Below are 20,994 nucleotides of genomic sequence, written 5' to 3' on the forward strand. Positions count from 1 at the left end.
AAGGTCTTCTCCAACCTAAACGATTCTATGATTCTAAATTCTGTCTGCTGAAAATAGCATATTTTTTTTTTTTAGTGCTATAGTAGAAAGAGGTACTAAACTTTTGACACGTGACTTAACAGGAAGGTCAAGCTAAAATCAAATTTAGAACAAATAAATGATTTCTTGGTTAATTTCTGCATAATTTCAGAACTGACTTCACAGAAACACAGTTTAGTAGCTTAGAAATACTTGAAAATGTGACAGGCAGTATTTTCAACACAATTATATTTGCTGTTTATTTTTTTAGTATTTCAAATAAAATTCCTTGTTCATTCACTCACACGTGTATTTACAGCCTTCCCCTGACCTGTCCCTCTATTTCTACACCTGTTCTGCCAAAATAAAGTATAGACCTGTCGAGAACTCACCTCACTTTCAGACTGCCTGTTTACTTTAAATGAGTTTTTATGTTGGTGGTGATGTAACCCTAAGCCTGAAATGTCAGCACGGTTTTCTTATTAACACACTGCCACAGACTACGCTGAGATAAATTCTTTTCCCTCCTTCCTCCTGGCATTTGCCACACAAAGCAGCTAAACCACCTTCTGTACTGGCTGCTCCTACCCGGATTCCTCAACCACCTGGAAGGAGGAAAGGGCTGCTCCTTGTTCAGGGGACCCTGGACCAGCAGAGAGCCATGATGCACCAGTGACTCTCTAACCTGGCAAATACAGATCCATTTTAAGGGCGTCCACTTTCTCGGCCAGTCTGCTTCACTGTGTTAAACTCATGTTACAGCCCAGATGTCAATGTCTATTCCCAAGATGACACTGGGATAGCAGCCCTATTGCTGTGAAACATGCACTCCTTCTCCTTCACCTTCTCTCCATTTTTTTCTTTTATAAGAACCACTGGGCTGATGCTGCTTAGACCACATCCAGGACAGGTACCAAGTTTCAGTGTCACATCATTGCCAGTAAGGTCGTCAAGCTCTTAAATGAGCTCTTCCACCAACTTGCAACCAGGGCTACCAAAAAACTGTGGGCTAACAAAGCTGGTCGGCAGACAGCTACTCTCCCTCACTTAAAAGTTGTCCGTGCCTGGAGACATGGTTAGACCTTGAGTCGATATGGTTAGACCTTGCATAGGCCATCCAACTTGAGAAGCATAGCAAGGTATGCCCCATCACTGATTCCCCACGGCCAACACAATAACCATGACCAGGGCTGATCTGCACCAGAAGAAATGACCACAGGTACGTATGAAAGCTCTGGGATCAATTGTGCATGTTCCTTCTGTCACTTCCAGGGCTCCAAATGCTCAGAGAAGGAGCAAACTCTGCAGCTCCTTGAGTTTTTGTGCTGCTTCAAGCCAGGTTCCTCTCCTTGACATAATTTTCATGGGCTGTAAAAGTATCAGGAGACCTGACAAGACTGCTGGAGCTCAGTGCCTCTGACTAGAGCCAGAAAAAGCTTTACTTAAAGCAAAGTAACCACTCACAACACAGATTGTGGAAAACTCAATTCAATTCCATCCCAATAATTATTACGGCACACCAATAGGTCTTCCTTTATTTATTTTTGCAAGATAGAGGCCAGCAATGTAAACACTAAACTAGAAATCGATCCATCATAGTAAAATTCATCATAAATCTAGACTAAGTTTAGCAGTCAACTTTGAAATTGCTATAAATGAGACTTCACAGCCTCTGCAAGACTCATAGCAGAATCTATGCAGCCATCAAAGTTGGAATGAGTAAATCCATCGCCTCCACAAATCAGGAGAGGTTGAGTATGAAGAATCATTTGTCCCAAACAATTGGGCACAGCTTTTGTAACCTGAAAAAGAAAAGCATAGAGAGAGATGGAAAAGAAAATACTCACCCAAATTTCACATGACAAAGGCCTGTATTCCTGAGAAACATGCCTTCATACGAAGCACCCCTCCCACCCAGATGATAGGTCCAAGCATTAACAACCAAAGCATCACAGTAAAATATTTATCTTATGAGTTAAATAATTAGAATAAAGCTTTCCCGTATGTGGAAATTTAGAAACTTTACAGCCCTGTCCTGTCTCAGTCTGTCTCAGCAGAAATGAATTGCCTGACCCTGGATAGATGAGGCATGGAGATCTCTAAGCCAAAAGGTATGAAGATACATGATCTCACATCAGCAAAGGTGGGCTTGCAAAAAGTCCCAGATACGTAACAACTGTTGAACAAAGGAAAGGGAGCCTGCTGTTTCCAAGAGAGCCTGCAACATGATTGGGTTGACCAGGTGAGCTTCCTAGATGGGAAGTGAGGTGGACTTCAGAGTAGCAACTGTCATGATGACCTGCCCATGCTTCATGCTGCTGTGCAAGCATGCATACATACAGCCTTGGGACAACCCACCCTGTCTCTGGCTCTGCTACGTTGGTCTCCTTTTTCATCTGAATAGCACAACAATTTTTAGACACTGCTAGAGATACAATGGACACTTTCTCTGTAAGTAGCATGGGGCAAGTTCTGAATTGCTTTGGTTGCTTTGATAAATATTTAATGTCATTCTCAATGTATGCATTGTATTCATTTTAGATATAATTTTTCTGGCACTATACCCTCAATTAAACTTTTATCTGTGGAGTGGCAGCTCTTGAGTAGTTCTGTGTAACACTTCTGAAAGTGAATGGACTTTGCTTTGGCCAATACCTATTAACCTGAAGCTACCGGGAATTCATGGGGAAAACAAGGTCTCTTTTTGGTATTGTACCTTACGACAAACACCAATGCATGTCAAACTTCAGAGTAAAAGCACACAGCATTTGTGTTTTTACCACTCTTGGCTGTGTTGTAGCCTGTTTCAAACCTACGTACAAAGGCTGAGTGTCCATGTTGTACTAAATCAGTGCATCCCAGAGCGGCACCACTGAATCTCAGAATGGAGATAAGGCGGCAGCAGCAGCAGCAGCGCTGGCCTAAAGGTAAACATGAAGGGAAGGCATACTCGGGCAGAAGGGATAAAGAAGGTAAGAAGAAGCAGGACGGCTTGATGATGAAGTGATTGGAGGAGGAAGGTGGGAAGAAACAGTCTGAGAAAAGGAATGACAAAACAAGATCCATAAGGATGAAATGCTGAAAAAGAGGAAAAAATATCTAGAAAGCCAGAGAGAGAGAAGGGGGGAAAAAAGAGGAGAAGCACAGCAGTAGACCAGCAATAGAGATCAAACCATAGAGATCATAAAGTATGATGCAGAGAGTACAATTTTCTTTCGATCATTTCTTGACTTTCTGCCTTTGGCCCAAAGATACATTCTGGATTCAAACATATCTTTTGGTCCAAAGATATGTTTTGGATTCCTGTGCAGTAAACCATTGCTGTATCCTATCGTGCAACTGTCAGCTTCAGTGAACAAGACCTAAAGGCCAACGCATCCTCTTCAGTCCACGGGATTTTTCCACTGATTCAAATGTACACTCAGCTAGCCATTGTTGTGCCATTATCTGCCATTTCCAAGCACGGATCAGCTGCAAAATACCCACATTTATATTACTGGCTGCATTTTGTGTTACTGGCATCTTACCGTCTCTTTAAAAGAGGTAATTATCTGAAATGAATTTGTAGCCAGTTGCGACCCATTCTCCATTATTTAACTTAAGAGTCTAGCCCTGTATGGTAAATCCAGCCAGCGATCATCTTTCTCAGACTAATTTTAGGTCAGTACTTCATTTATTCCTAAATTTTTGTTACAGATCGAGGTCACTGAGCACAAACAATGAAGAAAGGTTTAGCAGAAAAAGGCTTTTTGAGTGTCCTTCCTTCTTGACTACTCAGTGCTTATTTGACTCTGGCTGTAGCAAACAGGTTCTGCTTTATCATACTGACCACAGGACCAATATTTGCACATCTCAGCCTCCATCTCTTCGCCTGTGTGGTAATATTGAGTGCTCAATGTAGTAAAGGCCCTCACTCTAGACATAGTGACTGGGGAAAGGAATGATCCTGCCCCTTCTTCAAGTTCTTCTGAAGGTGTTGTCCAACATATATTTCAAATTACCCTCGGTTATATGGCACAGCCTGTTGGATCTCCATCCTCGAAGACTTGAAGACTCAGCTAGACAAAGCCATGGTCGAGGTCACCTAGTGCTGGCAATAGTTCTGCTTTGAGCAACAGGCTGGACCAGGGACCTGGAGAGGTTCCTTCTGAGGTCCCTTCTGAAGAGGTCCAGTTTCTATGATTCTGTGTTTTCCCAGTATCCCTTATACTTATAAAGTGACTCTGTCAAAGGGACATGATGGGTTGGGAAGCTCTTGGCTCTGAATGCTAATAGTGTCTTATCATAATTAAAGCAGGGGATCCAGAATTGCAGCTGTGCTGCTAAGTAGTGTCAGTAGAAGTCTGGAAGTCCTAATCCCTCATCCGCCATGGATAATTGTAATGTCTGCATTTTAATCCCAGGATTGTGTTTGGCCATGTGAAGGACGTTACAGTCAGATTTAATTAACAAGTAGGATAAATCCCATCTAAAAGAGTCAGGGGAAAGATGCAACCATCTTATCAGTTCCCTTTGCTTCTGTGGCAACAGCTTATTACAATTGAAAGTAAAGATAGCTTTAAAAGAAAGAGGGAGCTCTGTCCCAGATATTTAATTTAGGTAGTGATTATTTTATAGGGTGGCATTAGAGATCTCTTCATTGAGATAACGGATCTGACCTACACTGACTTATTTGCAATCTAAGACATATTGACATTCATCCACCGAATTAAAGACTGGTGATAATTCCTCCTGTGACACAGCCATAAAGCACAAGCAGCTGCTGGAGTCGTTGGTTTTGGTTAGTGGCAGCATGGTTGATAGCAGGCAACGGAGGCAGGAGAAGAAAGCCGGAAGAGCTGCAAATTGTACAGTGGTTTGAGAAAATAATAGAGCATCATACAGCATTATGATGTCTGAACGTAATTTTTAAATTGGGGAAACAGGATGCACACCTAGTGATTTAGGAAGACAACAATTTTGAAGCAATTGTGGAAAATAAGAGTTCATTCCTACAGTCACTGTTTCAGCTGCCTCTACAAGATGAAGCAATAGGTACAAAGTTATAATAAATCCTGTATGGCCATAACTTTGCCAGGATTCAAAAAGTATAGTTGTTTGGTAGAATGCAATTGAGACTTTTTTTTAATTCAGTAGTAAGAAACGAACTGCTGTTCTTGTCTTTTCCTTTATCCATGTTTTCATGGTGAAATAAATCAGAATGGGCCATATATGATGCAATACTTACACATCACCTTTGACACTGTGCTAAAAGTGTGAGTAGTGCAAGGAAAAGGCATATTAAGTCCTTTCCTTGCACCCACAAAGTAGCTGAATTTGACCAATTTTATGATAGAGCTCTGTGATAGAAGCAGTATCTAAGGCACATTAATTCTGTTTAAAAATACTTGTTGCTTTGTTTTGGGAGCCCTTTCCAGAGCTGGTCAACCAAGTGTCTGTCTGTTGGGAGACAGATCCAATTCTTCTCCTCCCTACCACCAGCAGCTCTTGTGCTCGCTAGCAGTTTGAAGCAGAAAGGTAACAGATAATGCAGAAGACCAGAAGTCACAACCAGAAAAAGATGCTTTAACAGTGGCAACTGTACAAAGATACTGTTACTAGGAAAAAAAACCCTGCACTGATAAAGAGGAACATATAAAACATACCACGATTTTCGTATGAGTCATCTGAAACATTAGAACCTATGTTAAGGTCATTTTTGTACAACTGAGAACAAATACGATGCACTGGGAAGTGATTTGCAAACTACCAATACCTAACTCGCAGAAAAATAAACTTTGTGCTAATGAGACCAGGTTCCTAAATTGGACGCAGATCAAGGGCTATAAGCAGACCTCACAACAGTCATCTACAGTAACTATTCCAGACTTCATAAACGAAAAATTTTTAGGGGATTGCTTTAAGTAAATATTTTGCATCAGTTTCCACATCCAATTTCACCAATGTAATTTAACTTAAGAGGCTTTGAGTAAACATGTAGATGCACTCTGATACTTTAGGAAATTGCCAACCATTTCCTTGGATTTTAAAAAGAAGTCTGTAAAATATACACATTTTGCTATTATTACCCTTAGGTAGTTTACTTCAAAATATTTTTCGCATAACATACTGTTAAATTGAACTGGGCCAAATCAAATAATAACAATTAGTACGTCTGAATGCAAGGACTTCTGCTTCTCTGTGGTAGGGTGGGAATTTCGCTACTAGTATCGCATACTTTCGGATACAGAAGAGACAGATTGAGTCATATTTTTAAATACCAGCAAAAATCTCACCAAAGTATGTGGGATTTACTTCCTTCCTGTGCACTGCTCCTGTCCCTACTCACCAGGAGCAGTGCATAACTTACCACTGAGCCAGGTCCACTACATAAAAAGATGACTAGAAACGATCTGGCTGTCGTTGGCCAGTCTTGGATTCTGCTCATGGCTACGTGTAGGAATGTATTATGGATATCCAGCAACTATCCCCTTTCCTCTGGCTCCTTGAGGAGGAAAACCACTGGGTCATATGATGTCCTGTTTCTTGCGATACACCACAAGTCTGTGCTATGGCATTGCTCCAGCAGTGTCCTCCCAGCTGACTGATCCCCACCAGAGAGTACCTGAGAGTATCTCCATTTCTGACACTTGACGCTGGCTGGTTTAGGTAGGGATGGCACAATCCTCTCCAGGTGACTGAGAATTAACTGCTGCACCTCTGCAGGGTCTGAATCTAGGTGCTCGCTTCCAAATGCCACAGTTGTGTGAACTACAACTGAGGGCCCAATTTCAGGAGACTCTGAAATAAATGAGAGAGATGCTTTTGAAAGATTACTCATTAATACTTGCCTTCCCTGCTCTTCCAGCTGGAAAAAACACAAGGAGTAACAACACAAATGGTTCACAAGAATCACAGTGAAGAAATCCAGGCTTTTTGCAAAATTAATTTGTGATGGTTTTCCCATTGCAATAACCCTAGCTCCACATATGTCTCCTAGAGGAACCTCAAGGCATTCCCACACCCCATAAGTAGCAGTTGGAAGGAGCAGGGAATATACTGGAAGAAAACTCTTCCCCTTTTTCCTCCCAGACGTTTCAACAGGCTCTACACGGGGAGGAGCTGAGGGCAGCTCAAATGCTGGTGTTTATCCCAGCAGACTTGGAAAGGGCCAAGCTTTGTTATGGCTGGGGCTGGTTGTAGATGCTCTACAGCAAGGGACTTCTGCCCCCGCCAGCACATTGGCTTCTGTCCTTACAGACTTGGTCTGGACAGCCAACAGCCAGTGGCCAGAGAATTTGCATAGAATAGGGGATTTTCAGGCTCAGTGATTTCCCAATGCCAAGGCAAGATGAGGACCCAGCAGATCCTTGTGTGAGTCGTTCCTGCTGCTGCTGTTCTGCTTGGAATGAGCAGGATGCATTGGCTGGAGCAAGGACACAACCTGGGTTCTGCCATATTTCAGCTGAGAGCTCAAACTCACTGAGCTGGTCGTTAAATTAAGTGATTCCTTCTTGTTCCATTAACCAGAAATTCCCTCTTTTGGATGCAGAAAGCCTTTTCTGGCTAAACCTTTGTTTGAATTAGCACATTCCTAGAAAAATATTTTAGTTTCAGCAAATGAGCATTTTATGACCAAGGAATACACAAAGAAAGAGGCAGTTGAACACTTTCTGACCAGTTCTGGCTGTTAGGTACCAAGCTTGATAGAAATCTTTCTCCCTGCTCTGTCAGTGAAGAGATCTCCAGCTCCAGCTCCTCCAGCTGGAGACCCCCTTTGAGGAGATGACAAATTCCAGCTTTCCCAAAGGCAATCAAAATGTTTTTCTCTGATAAGCTTTCTGTTCTGGGCTGATCACTTCAGAATACACTACCGAAATGCAGCAGTACTAAGTCCTAGCACCCACAGCAAGCGTGAAAGCAATGGCTTTAACTTCAGTTGGAAGGATCCCTTCACTGCGTCTCTTTCTTGGGTGGGCCAGCTCAGTCAACCCTTGCTCTCGTAAACTGAGAAAATGTGACAAAAAGGGCCGAAGATGTTTCCTGGTTGTGATCAGCAATGCACTGTGACAGGCCACGTCTGAAGGCACCGAGCCATGGTGCTGCCTTTTCTTAAAGTTCTCCTTTTCCAAGAAAGGCACATCTAAGATCAGAAGATCACTCACTTCTCTCCCAGGGTTGGACTCGCAAGCTCTGTTTTCAGCAAGTACTACAGCTCTTTTCCTGGGTCATTTCCTGAAGTGTCCACAAACTTTGAGTTTGTTTCCTATTTTAATCTGAGGTGCTGATTTTGCTCTCTTGTGTCTTGGGCTTGAAAGCCAGCCTTAACCATTGGGGATGGACAGGTCCAAGATAGCCACCCGACATGGATTTGGGATGAGGGTAAGGCAGATCTGGGAACTAAGACTGTGGAGTGAAACAAGGACCACTCTTGTCTAGAAGCAGAGGCTCAGCCAAAGGGGCCGTCTTCTTCCCTGAGCTCCAATGAACTGATTGCCTGAGTCTAACATCCAGCCTCAGCCTCATCTTCCTGAGGTTCCTCCTGCCACCCCCAAGCCTGGTTTCACATGCTAGTACAGGGCATATCTGTTTGCATCAGCTTTTCAAACTGTCTGGAAAAATGTCAGAAATGCTACTCAGTCTCTCCTTCCCATTTTGGGGGAGAAAACAGGTATTCTGATGTCTCTACATAGAGACTGTTAGGGACAGAAGACCAAGTGAGGAAGCCTATGAGGTACCTTGGGATTTATTACAGTGTACATGGTATTCTGGCAAATTCTTCCACATAAACTTGGCAAAAAGGCTCATTAAAAGAAGTCTAAGCATTTTAATAAAATAAATATCCATTGCTTGCTGTGACTTGTTATAGCCAACATAGCCCTTGGACAGGGCCGTCTTCTTTCAAATCTCTCATCTCTTCCATAGCATGTACAAAACAAGTTTCAGGAGAACAGGCAGTTTGTTGAGTTTTTAATTCCTCCTTTGAGCTACTGATAGCTTGGAGAGCTTCCAGAGGCCACTGAGTCACAGCCTTCCAGTACTGAAATATGCAGCCTGCAAGGATCAAGTTTAGCCTCAAGCCCTTTTCTTTCTTCTGCAAAAATACTGGCTAAGAGAGGAGTTTAAAATAGATTTTTCCCTGAAAGCAATGGGAGTATCTCAGCCTTGATGCACCGGGTATGAACGACTGTTCAGCTGCTGCAGGAGTAAAGCCATCATTTTCCTCCCAACGTGTTTAGACCAGGCTGCAACAGCTAGCTTAAAATCGAGGGCTTCTGGCAGGGCTTCTCATGAGATTTTAATTTCCTTTATTTGTGCAAGGATGCAAGCTGGCCACAGCCATGCTAGCAGATGACGAAGTAGCACGGGAGATGCGGCAAGCCCGGGAACACTCGGCAACGTGAGGGGTAATGATCTGAGGGTGAATGGAAGCAGCATAAAAGCTTTCATCTGCTCCCAGTTCTCCCCCTTCCTCCCTGTCATCCCAGCTGCACGGCAATTAATCTGATCAGTTGATGCGGTGGAAGGCATAAGACGCCGAGTAGATCAGAGCTAGAGTGAGACAGCAGAGTTGGCTGTAGCTTATACTTACTTAATGAGCAAGGACCCGCTCTGCCAGCGTTGGCAGCGTCCTCAGCATCCGCAGTTGCTGAGGGACCTCCCTGAAAACCTATGAGCAGCGAGCTTGCGTCTGGCTCTCCTTCCTCTGTCCAGCCCATGCAGGACAGCCGCAGTGGTGACGTTGGCTGCAGGGGCTGGGTGCTTGTCCCCCATCCCCTCCGGTCTGCCTCTGTTGACTCGCACAAGGAGGAAAGTGGCTTTTTGTGCAGAGACCCTGCTGAGGTTGAGGCCAGGGAGGGAAGCACCGGCATCATCTCGTGCAGTGACGGCAGTCTGGCGGATGTGGTTTGTGCCCAAGGTTCAGACTCTCCTCTTCTCCATGGCATTGGGAAGATGCAATACTGTAACTACAGGTTTCCTTTGCTTCTGCATTAAGTTTTCCTCGTTTTACTGTTAATTTCTTTTGCTCTGCTGCATCGCACGGGACCAACACAGATACATAGTAGATGAAAAGTGACGCATGTAAGGATAAACACATTCCTTTCAAGACTCATTTTGCTTCCATGTAAGCAGAAAAGAACTGCATGATCTTTGGCGTACCGCCCTTTCCAGCCCAGCATCCCGTCTCTCACAGGGAAGGTGTTGCAGAAGCCGCTACATCCCTGCCTGGCCTGGAAGCAGAGGCTGGGGCTGTGCGGACCCTGCAGACTGCGGAGCAGCTGGCTCATGGGGATGGGAAGATGGGCAGAGCCAGGCTCTGATGTGCATCCCAGACTTAACACAACCACCCTCCTTGGGATGTCTTGGCCACCACCACTGTCCTCATGCAATTGCTCTGAGCAGCCTGCAAGGCTGAGCAGAGTAGTAGGGATGAACAAATCCCAGTTTTTTTTTGTCCCAAAGTATGAAGTTCCACCAGTCCCCCACAGAGAAGTCTAGTCCACAAAGTCCTTATGGAAGACACTAAGCACTTCAGACCGAAGCCTGGCTGTACCGTCAGTCTGATCAGTAGTGTCTTCCCCTCTTAGCGAGTCTGAAACCACATACATGGAAAAAGAAAATGGATGAATTGAAAAGACAGGAGATTAAATAAACGTGGAATTAAGTAAGTGGGGAACAGAAAAGTGAGGATCTAACTGCATCTTCCACATCCTAAAGGGAAGGTGACAGAGATGACAAAGCCAGACTTTTGGTAGAAATTCAAAGCAACAGGACAAGAGCCAATGGGTACAATGGCAACGAGTGAAAACCTCAATTGAACATGAGGATACAATCCCTTCCCATGTGAGAGGGGAATCCCTAGGACAGGGCCCTGAGTGGTGAGTGGTCTCCATCCTTGGGGACTGCCCTGACTCGCCCGGACACCTGCCATAGATGTGATGTTTGCTCAGCTCGGAGTAGGGTCAGGCTAGAGACTCCCACCCTGCTGCCTCCAGCTGGAGCCTTGTAAGTTTGTATAAACCCATGAAAACAGACAAGGAAGACCTCCAACACTGAGAAGCCTGAAGTACAAGTTGTCACAGGTAGAGGACACACCAGCTATCTGAATGGGGTGTCAAGGACAGAAAGAATAAAAGCATTTAGAGTTCACCATACACTGCACTTCAGCCAGTTATAACCATGAACTAAACACTAGCAAAGTCTCCTCATGTTGAACTCTCCGGAGAAGCCAGATCTTGCCTCACAACCTGGGAATGAGGGGAAATGTGTTTGGATGGTGAGCAGGAGAAGGTGGCTATCAGCTTCTTAATGTTTTGGTACCATCTTAACACTCATCAGTAATTCCCAGCTGGAGGAATCACAAAGGGTGTGTAAGGAAAGAGAAGGACACACTGCTGACAGTGAGAATTTATGCAGGATTAAGCCTGTTAGGAATGTTATCTTCCAGAAAAAGGATGGGGCAAATAAAAGACACCCTGCAGAAGGGCACAGAGAACAGAGCCCAGGGCCACTTCCCCAGCACAGTGGCTTGCGGTTCAAGAGCATCCAGAGTCAGAAAGGTGTCTCCTAGCTTTGAGTAACACATTTAGTGTGGAATGGTAAGATGGAAGAGCATTGTGTCCTTGGGTAAAGCTGCTCACCAAAGCTGTTCGTGCTAGAAGCATAGCCATCATTATAACGGTGGGATAAAAAGACTTGCGGGTGAATTCCTCCGTGCACTCTGTACTGCAGGACAGTGACAATATGAACAGCCTGTGGTGCCAAGTCCTCCTATGGGGACCTCCTTCTGCTATGGGAAGTTCTCAGATGATATTAAGGAGGTAAAGTCAGCTCCTGTGGTGGTCACATCCTCCTTACCATCACTCTCAGGGATGGAATGGGACAGAGAGATCACTAAAGCATAAACACCTCAATAAAACAAAATGTCACTTCTCAGAGAAAGCCCACAGTGGATTATCTGTCCAACAAAATCTTCTCCCTTGCAAAATGCAAAAGCTACTTTTCTCTGGTGAATCTTTGCCAAGGTCAGGGTTCAGAGTCCCTAAATTCAAAACAAATTTTAGAGATTAGCTGCGATCCTTGGGATCCACAGAGGCCTGAAGTTTCCTTAGCAGGGAGAACACAATCAAAGCCTGAAAGTCATAGAATTCATTTGGCAAATGGTCAGGATGGTATCCATCATGTTCTGGGTGTGTGACAAGTTGAAAAGTAACTGTGGAAGGGGAAGAACTGATGGGTAACATGGATTTCAAGGTGCCAGGAAGGGGACAGAGCACAGTGCTCTTGAGACAGTATTAATGACAGAAGATACCATAAGAAGGACCCATCCACCATTTGACACTGCCCATGTGGAGAGCAGTGGAGATTTGGCAAAGACAGAAAGAAGCAGCTATAGCTTCTCCTACTATCCCTGAGAAAACAGAAGCCAACTGGATTTGCCCAAACAATAATATTCTAGGAGAGACAATCATGTCTGAAGGCCATCCTACAGCACATCTTGCAGCTGCTTAGCCAAAAGGCTTTGAAGCAGGAAACTCCGTACCAAGGGACACAGTGTCCACCGAGGTGCCAAGGACAGGGTTTTCAGAGAGGCTGATCAGCCTTGACCTTAGAAGTGGTTGCGCGGGTGTAGGATTGAAGCCCATTTGTGGGGAAGCATGAGGCAGCAGGGGCTGCAATCTGCACACCCTGGAAGTGCCCTGTGGCTCACAGGCTCTGCAAAGTCCATAAATCCACCAACCCTTGGGAGAAGGAGATCTACTTTGATAAAGGCATAAAAGTAAGTAGCCAAGACCTGCAGATCAGTTTGCAGGCTCCAAAGATACATCCACAAAAGGTCCACAAAGAGGACTGAAGATTTTTACTGGTTCAGCTGCGCTGACATTAAAACTTGCTAGACAGCAAATGTGGACAAAGCTTGACGAATTGCCTGTTTTCACCACGGGGGCTGGTTGGACTCACTTCCCAGTTAACTCATGGGTGTGTTCAGTGAATACTCGCCAGAACATTGTCTGCCTTAGGGTCACAGGACTTAGGTAGGGAGGGACTTCTGGAGGTCTCTAGTCCAACCTCCTGCTCAAAGCAGGGGCCAGCCTCAAAGGCAGATTGTACTGTGACTGTTTGGGTGCTCAGCTGAATGGCTGGGAACCCCTCTGGCACAGGCACGGGCACAGTGTCTCTCCTTCCTAGGGGATCGATCCTAGGGTTACAACCTAGTCTCCAGCATCTGAGACCTGTACATGGATATGACAGGCACACGTCTTCCATAGGAACATCTTCTTCCTTCCTAGAGGAACAGTGTCAAGTATTTTTCTTGCGTTCCTGCCCAAAATCAGAAGTCAGAACAGATACCGATAAAAAACAAGACATGGTTGCTTCCTGCCCCTCAGGATTTTTTAGTCTTACTGGGGAGATGTGTTTTGCTATCCAAAATCCATTCTGGTTCTGGATAGCAGGAGGGGAAGGGAAAGGGCTTCATCACTGCCATGCCAAACAAAACGCCGCAGCTAGGCTGTAAAGGAAATGCTGCTGGGTCAGCGTGGAGGGCAGCAGAGAAGCTGGACACCTCCAGACAGGCTGGAACTGTATCCCTGCTTCCTGGGAGGGATCAGCAGGCTGCCAAAAGAGAAGTCACATGCAGGTCTCATAAAACTATATCTAAAATGAAAAAACCCCCAGTGACTAACTTCACCACACCTAGCAAACGAGCAAGAGAGATGGAGGTTCGCTTTCAAAATGCCACGCTGCTATTTAGCAAAAGGGTGAGCGAGCTTCCCGAGTTATCCTCAGAAGTTCCCGTGGTTCGTAAGGTCCCATATTCTCTCTGGAATAAAATCTGCTCTATCCCACAAGGCACATTTTGGAAAAGTTAATGTAAAGAATGGTGATAACTTTTTTATATTTGGAAATTCAGCATTTCATTAGCCTTACAGACAGTTTCTGATTAGTTTTCTAAACGGCAGACAGGGCAGGCAGAGGATTACAAAGCAATTGGCCATGTAATGAGGTGAAAACCTAAATAACTCTTTACCTCTTTCGTCTTTCTAAAAATTCTCATTTCGGTACTGAGAAGATAAAGGAATCTTTATTTTAAAATTAAAAAGGATACTCAATAATTACACTGATCCTGGAAACCTGCAAGACCAATCTTCCCTTTAAATTATATAACCTCACAATCCTGAAGCGAAAGAAGGCAACTGCTTCCATTTTTATGTGTCATCTATCTTTAGTCCTCCAGAATGCAAAGAGATGCAAAGACTGCGGTATTACAGAAATGAGGCTTGAAATAATTTATACTGAAGAATTCCCACTGTCCCTCCGACCAGTTATAAATATTGATGGGGTGTTTCAGGCAGCCAATCACACAAGTATTTAATATTCAAACATACCGCACAGGGAATTTAACATATACTTCTTGTAGGCTCTTCCTTATGTAATATTTGAACGCATTACCGCTGCGGACGGAGACGCGGTCTTACGAACAGCAGCTGAGATCCTCAGCTGATGCATAAAGCCTTCCTTCTCGGAGGTTCATCATGCTCCAGATTACATTGGTAACGGCAGTAACAGAGAAACAGCTTTATTATTGATTCTTCTGCATAAATTGAGAAGAAAACTGATGTCATCTGTATTTATCAGTAAGGAAGTAGGCTGCGCCACGGTGAAGCCAACTAATGGCACCACATTGTGCCATGGAGAAGATCTGCCAGGGACTCCCTGGGTGCTGGTGCCTTCCCCAGCAGGCTCAGCTGTGCATGGGTCAGGCTCGCTACCTCCTCCCCATCGCAGCGAGGGTTAGGCCATGGCAGAAGACTGTACTCCTCTCCAGCAGTGTAAACAAAGACAAAACTCTGAGAAGTGATGCGGTTCTGTCTTACCCACCTGGAGTGCCAGAAAAGTGGCACCTGGCTTGTTCTCCATTACAGAAGTCCAGGGGACATGCTGATGACAGATATGCTGAATGCAAACTTATGATTTAAAGAATATCGTTACACTATAAATATTTGAAGAACCAGCAACACTTGAGCAGTCTGCATAAAGAAATTAAGGAGAAAACAAAAAGAGAGGGGACGCCGCCCCATCTCCTAGCAAGAAGCCTTATGAGTTTGCAAGTGCCGTGCAACATGCGGCAATTCAGAGCGCTGCAGCTCATCATGACACAGCAAGGCGCAAGTGGTCCTTAGGGAAGCGCACAGCTCTGAGAGCAAGCAAAGGCAGAGATTTCTGGAGAATTACAGACTGCAACTCACTGGCCCTGCTAACAAACCCATCCTATTGTGTAATTATAACAAGAAGGCTGTTTCAGGTATTTCACTGGCAAAATGTGGAACTTGCATAAGAGAGAGAGTTTTACATCTCTGCTCTACTAAATGAGTCAAAGCAGGGATAACTACCCCTCACACTAATGAAAAGGACAGTTTGGACTTTCATAGTGAGGGTTAGACTTTGCTTTTTGGCCTTTGAGGGCTAGACTGCTTCCTTTTAGGTAGACGTTATATAGAAGTAGCTTTTTTTGGTATAATGACGTGTTTAACAACAAGTCCCTCAGCAGAAAGCTGAAGTTATTTCCTTTGGATCTCTATAGTTCAATGCTGTTTACTAAAATGTTACTATTCAAAGTGGTAACGAGGGTTAGATAAGCCTCCATTAACTGTGCATACATCAAAGTAGGTGTAGAAACACCAGAAAAATCAAATTTCTGTTTGTGTCTGATCCATTAGTCACTTTTACTTATGCCTAAAGAACTGCAACCATGCTCCTCTGTTGAGGATGTACTCCTGATAAGCATCAGAGCCACATCTGATGGGCAGCAAAGCAATTTTCCCTCTCAAGATTAATGCAATGGAGGAAGGGATGCATGCAGGCGCTTGAGAAATAACACACAATGGAATACACAGGGACAGTGTATACAGCATTGAGGCGTAACAGTGGAAGTGGGACTATTCGGGCATCAACTGGAGAAGGTGATGGCTTTTTGGGAAGGATGACTGTGCCGAAAGATCTCAGCTCCTTCACCCAGGAGACCCAACGTAAATCTCAGCCTTAGCATTTCTGCTTTCTCTCTCTGAATGCTTACTTCTTCATTGTCATCATTGTGTTCTTTAGATTAATCATGATCAATCAAGGCTGAAGAATAGAAGAATAGGAAGAACGATGAGTGAGCGGAGCATGGTGTTAAACATCAGCAATGGTTCCCCCAAAAAACAGTGAACAAGGGACAGCGAGGTGTTGCTGTGCCTCCCATTGAAATGTTCTGGAGGTCAGTCAGAAGCACAGAAAGAAAAATACAAATGCAAAATACTTGCATATGTGCTAAAACAAACATAAAGGAAATTTATATTCCAGTGTTCTGGCTGCAGTACTCCATATGTGTAAATAAATTTCATATTCAGCCCCCCTTGCCCATGTTGTCTTAAAGTATGTATGTGCATGTGTGTCTCTATTATCAGCAGAGTTGTGCGTGTACGTGTTTGGGAAAAAGCAGATCACTCGGTGACCACTTTCGATTTTTCTCCTTCTGTACATCAGCGTTATGGACCACGATACAGGCATGCTTTCCAACCCTCCAGCACTTGCAGCCAGAAATACTGCTCCAGCTAACACGTACCGCTCTCTCCCTAGTACTACTTTGCCTGGAACAAAGCGCAAATCTGCAAAATGCAACTTCACCAGGAAAGACAGCGCGGTCAAGGCGGTTGGTTGACTGTTTATATGTCACAAGCGGGGTCCTACCGGAGAGAAATCATCTTTAGTTGCTGGCCTCCAGCTTGTTCCAGCCCTATGAAGGTATACAATTTGTTCTTCTTGGAAAAATTCACTCATATAAACAGATCTCTCCCACAATACGAGGGAAATTTCAGTGAGAAAGGTACGTATCAACACTGATGTTCTGGTAGTTTCTATGTGTTTGTTGACAATATGCCCCAAATAAGGTGCTTTGTATTCGGTTAAATTGCATTTGGAGATAGCAAAGACACTGTAGTTAGCTGTTTGATAATTCTATTATAATTCCATATTTGTTGTTCTCAGTGCTGGCACTTTGAGACCACATATGCAAGCAGGTGAGGAAAGGATGGGTGAATTTCTCCCTTGGGCTGTGTCCTCTTCCACATCGCTAGAATCAGGTCGCTGAGATGGACAATACCAGTAGGTGCTATTAACTATCAAGTACTTATCGTTAAACACGAGGGTGATACAATTTTAGATGCAAGAAAATCTCCAGCTGCACATTGTCAGTAACAAGGACACACCGCCAGAGGGAAAAAAAAATAATCACTCTGTATTTGGTGTTCCTTACACTCTCTTTTAACATATTCACTATTTGTCCCTGCTGGAGGAAGCATATCAGGGTGGATGTATTTTTGTTTTGGCCAGTTCAGCCATTATTTTGTTTTATCTTCCCTCTTTTCAGACCAACAGGCTAAATTCTTAGGAGAAATAACAAAATCAGGCTTCCACAGTGGTGAGTTGATTCATCTCTCCAACTCCTTTGCTCCCAGCATAAACCACTGTTTCTGGAGGCACTTCAAGAGCCATTGCTACCCAGCTGGCTTTGGTTGAAAGAAGGGCACATTTGGAAAAGCTGACTTGAATTGTACTATCACCACAACGAGGAGTACAAGGTCCTGTGTCTGACACAGGACAACCCCATGCATCAGTCTGGCCGAGCAACAAACCTTTCTGAAAAGATCCTCACTGATTATGGTAGATCCACCACTGAATACAAGCCAGCAGTGCAAAGGTGGCAAACCACATCATGTCAGGGCCTTGAGCAACATGACCTATCTTCACAGCTGAATCTAACTTCAAACCTTGCACGGAGGTAGGACCAGATGACCTCCAGTGGTCCCTTCCAACCTGAATGACCATGACTCTAATTGGTAAAGGCAGACAATGGAACAGGAGGCATCATCCACAGGTTGAGCCTTGGAAGCTCAGATTGCAGATGAAGAAACACTTCTTCAACTCGTGACAGGACAAGAGGGCACGGTCTGAAACTGCGCCAGGGGAAGTCCAGGCCAGAAATGAGGAGGCATTTCTTCACAGAAAGGGTCGTTAGGCATTGGAATGGGCTGCCCAGGGAGGTGGTGGAGTCCCCATCCCGGGAGGTGTTTAAGAAAAGGCTGGACATGGCACTGAGTGCCGTGGTCTAGTTGATGTGGCGGTGTTAGGGCAAAGGTTGGACTTGATGATCCCAGAGGTCTCTTCCAACCAGACCGATTCTGTGATTCTGTGATTCTTCCCCCAATGGAGGCGCAGCCCTGGGACAGGTCACCAGTGATATGGGGGATCTCCATCCTGTTTTTTTTTTTAAAAAACCTCATCTAGTCAAGGCACGGCTGCCCCGACCTTGTGTTAGCACAGTCTGCTGTGAGTGGGAGCTGGAGCAGGGTCTCTTCAGAGGTCCTGGTCACCAGCACTGCTGTTATACTGCGACACTCCCTCATGATGGCTTATGAAATTACATGTTTATGGTGTAAGAGAGGGAAGGCATGTCCAACCTTATGGCTGTTTTCTAGCACGGTGACGGTGTGTAGATATAAGGGTGACAAGCAAGGTTTTCAATGTCCTGCCCAGCAGGTACTAACATCACCGATGTCTGCAGGCTGCAGGCAGGAAACAATGAATCCTGACAGAACAAGGCTAGAAACAGAAGTCTCCCTGCATCTGAACATGATTTAGCACAGTGAATTTTGTAAGACTTAGCAATTATGTATTAGGGAGCAGCTGATGATGAAAAATCCTTCCTTATTCTGTGACAGTGAGTCACAGTGCTTTGCAGGTCACCACAAAGGTGAGTAGATTTTTACCTCCTCTTCACAGATGTGGTTAAACCTGGTCATCGTTGCAACGTGAGCAAGTAACAGAATTGGGAAGCACTTTCAGCTCCTAACAAACTTGATTAAACAAATGCTAGCGGTTTTTCTCGAGCTATTCTATGCCAACACATGCTTGGTATATGAAATACATTTAATAAATACAACATATACTTACTTGACTGCCATCTTCCAGAAACAGATGAGAAGTGTCTGCCTTGTGGGATGTTCTCCAAGCTTTACCGAGCAGCCATACTATGTGCAGCCATTTCAAGGATTTTCCGTGATTATAAAAGCACACTGGCTAACTCTGAATTAGACTGAAGAGCCTCAATTATACAACTCATTACTACTTCCAAGCATGCTTAGTGGAAAGAACAGGAGTTGTAAAGTAATGGATGACGGGAGATAAATTGGCATGTGTATGAATCAACGATTAAACAAAGGAACTCCAGCTCTTTCTTGGAATAGCAACATTTTGATGTCTCAAATCCCCTGACATGGGTTTCATAAATGCAGTAACGTAAACCATGTGCTGGGTGGCGATTTTCTGAGGACCTTCCCGCTTTCATTGTGTATTTTATTACAGGCCAAATGTGACATTAAATGCTATCCGTGGTGGCTTGGAGTTAAATACTTGCTCTGTTCAGAATAGCAACACTCAATTAAACAGCATTTTTCATGATCTACACCCTCTATTGTCACTGTGTTTAAGGGAAATAATAGGAGCACTGACCTATATTGCGTTTCTTATTATCGATGGAGATGAAGCGTATGCAGGGATTATCGGTGATGTACTGTGCAGCCCAGGGGACATCAATCCATGTACCAGCTTCATAAAAAAGTCCCAGAGCATAGCGGGAGGAGTAGCTCGCAGATTCCAGTTGCTGCTTTTGACTTTCATTAATTACTGGGGGTGGGGAAAGGGGGTGGAAAAAAAAAGAAAGAGAAAAATCAGACAATACCTGTTCTCTCAGAACATTAAATATGTGAATGCTGTGGTTAAGCTGATTATTCCTTCCTGAAAATGACCAGACTGCTAAAACTAAGAATTTAATATTAAGCCTAGTGCTTTGCAATATTTTTTTTCTGGGACACCTCTTCATGAAGTTTTAATGGCGCATTATGTAGAGTACGTCCTTCACAGACAACCCTCCCCCATCTGTTGGTTTATCTCCTAGTTTTCCGCTGGTTGCCTCTGACTCAAAACTTCAATGACCAATGACTTTTTTCCAAATCTTTTCTCAAAGGGTGAATAAATGGGAATAAGAGGTTCGGATTGCCTCTAGCATATCAAGTAAACAATTGTATGACTCTGTAAAAACCCAGACGACTTCACATATCAACAAAATGAACACAGGGACTCTTCAATCTCTGGGGACAATAGGCCTGCAGCTTCTGTGTTGCAAATCAAATGGATGAAGAAAATTCTGCACTTCAGCACACAAAGGGTTCGTAGTGAAGCTCAGCTCCTTCAGCTGAAGGTATTTTAAAGCAGTTTAAAAAATTTCAGAGCAACTATGAATCCATTCCTCCCTTTGATTAACTCTTCTGTCATCTAATTACAGTAAGATCTGCTTTTTGCCTCAGTTTTATAATCTTCATAAAAAGCTGTACAAAGTAGCATTAGCCCCACCATGCATTCAAATACTATTTTATTTCACAGAATCAGTTTGGTTGGAAGAGCCCTCTGGGATCATCAAGTCCAACCTTTGCCCTAACACCGCCGTGTCAACTAGACCATGCCACTGAGTGCCACGTCAAGGCTTTTCTTAAACACCTCCCAGGATGGGGACTCCACCACCTCCCTGGGCAGCCCATCCCAACGTCTAATGACCCTTTCTGTGAAGAAATGCCTCCTCATTTCTAGCCTGAACTGCCCTTGGCGCAGTTTCAGATTATGCCCTCTTGTCCTGTCACCTGTTGCCTGGGAGAAGAGATGAACCCCATGTTGCTACCCCTCCTTTCAGGTCGTTGTAGAGAGCGATAAGGTCTCCCCTCAGCCTCCTCTTCTCCAGGCTAAACACCCCCAGCTCCCTCAGCCTCTCCCATCAGACTTACCCTCCAGACCCTTTCACACCAAAAAGAAATATAAAAGTTTGAATAATTGTGAAGTTAGGACCACGTCTCTCTTCCCACTACGGAATGGATGGCCAACGCTTCCGCGAGCTGGAGCAGG

General features: G+C 44.3%; 1 protein-coding gene across 1 annotated transcript in view; it reads right to left on the reverse strand.

The window, feature by feature from the left end:
• Positions 1–1,559: 1,559 nt before the first annotated feature.
• RNLS (renalase, FAD-dependent amine oxidase) overlaps positions 1,560–20,994 on the reverse strand; it is a 20,138-nt gene continuing 703 nt past the window's right edge. The window contains exons 2-4 of the mRNA XM_009699094.1: positions 19,552–19,725; positions 6,623–6,798; positions 1,560–1,820 (exon numbers count right to left, since the gene is read on the reverse strand). Coding sequence (XP_009697396.1) covers positions 1,668–1,820; positions 6,623–6,798; positions 19,552–19,725 — 503 coding nt within the window. The 3' untranslated portion in view covers positions 1,560–1,667. The remainder of the gene's footprint in view (positions 1,821–6,622; positions 6,799–19,551; positions 19,726–20,994) is intronic.

Source organism: Cariama cristata, unplaced genomic scaffold (assembly GCF_000690535.1).
Source record: "Cariama cristata isolate BGI_N322 unplaced genomic scaffold, ASM69053v1 scaffold14494, whole genome shotgun sequence".
Classification (NCBI taxonomy): domain Eukaryota; kingdom Metazoa; phylum Chordata; class Aves; order Cariamiformes; family Cariamidae; genus Cariama; species Cariama cristata.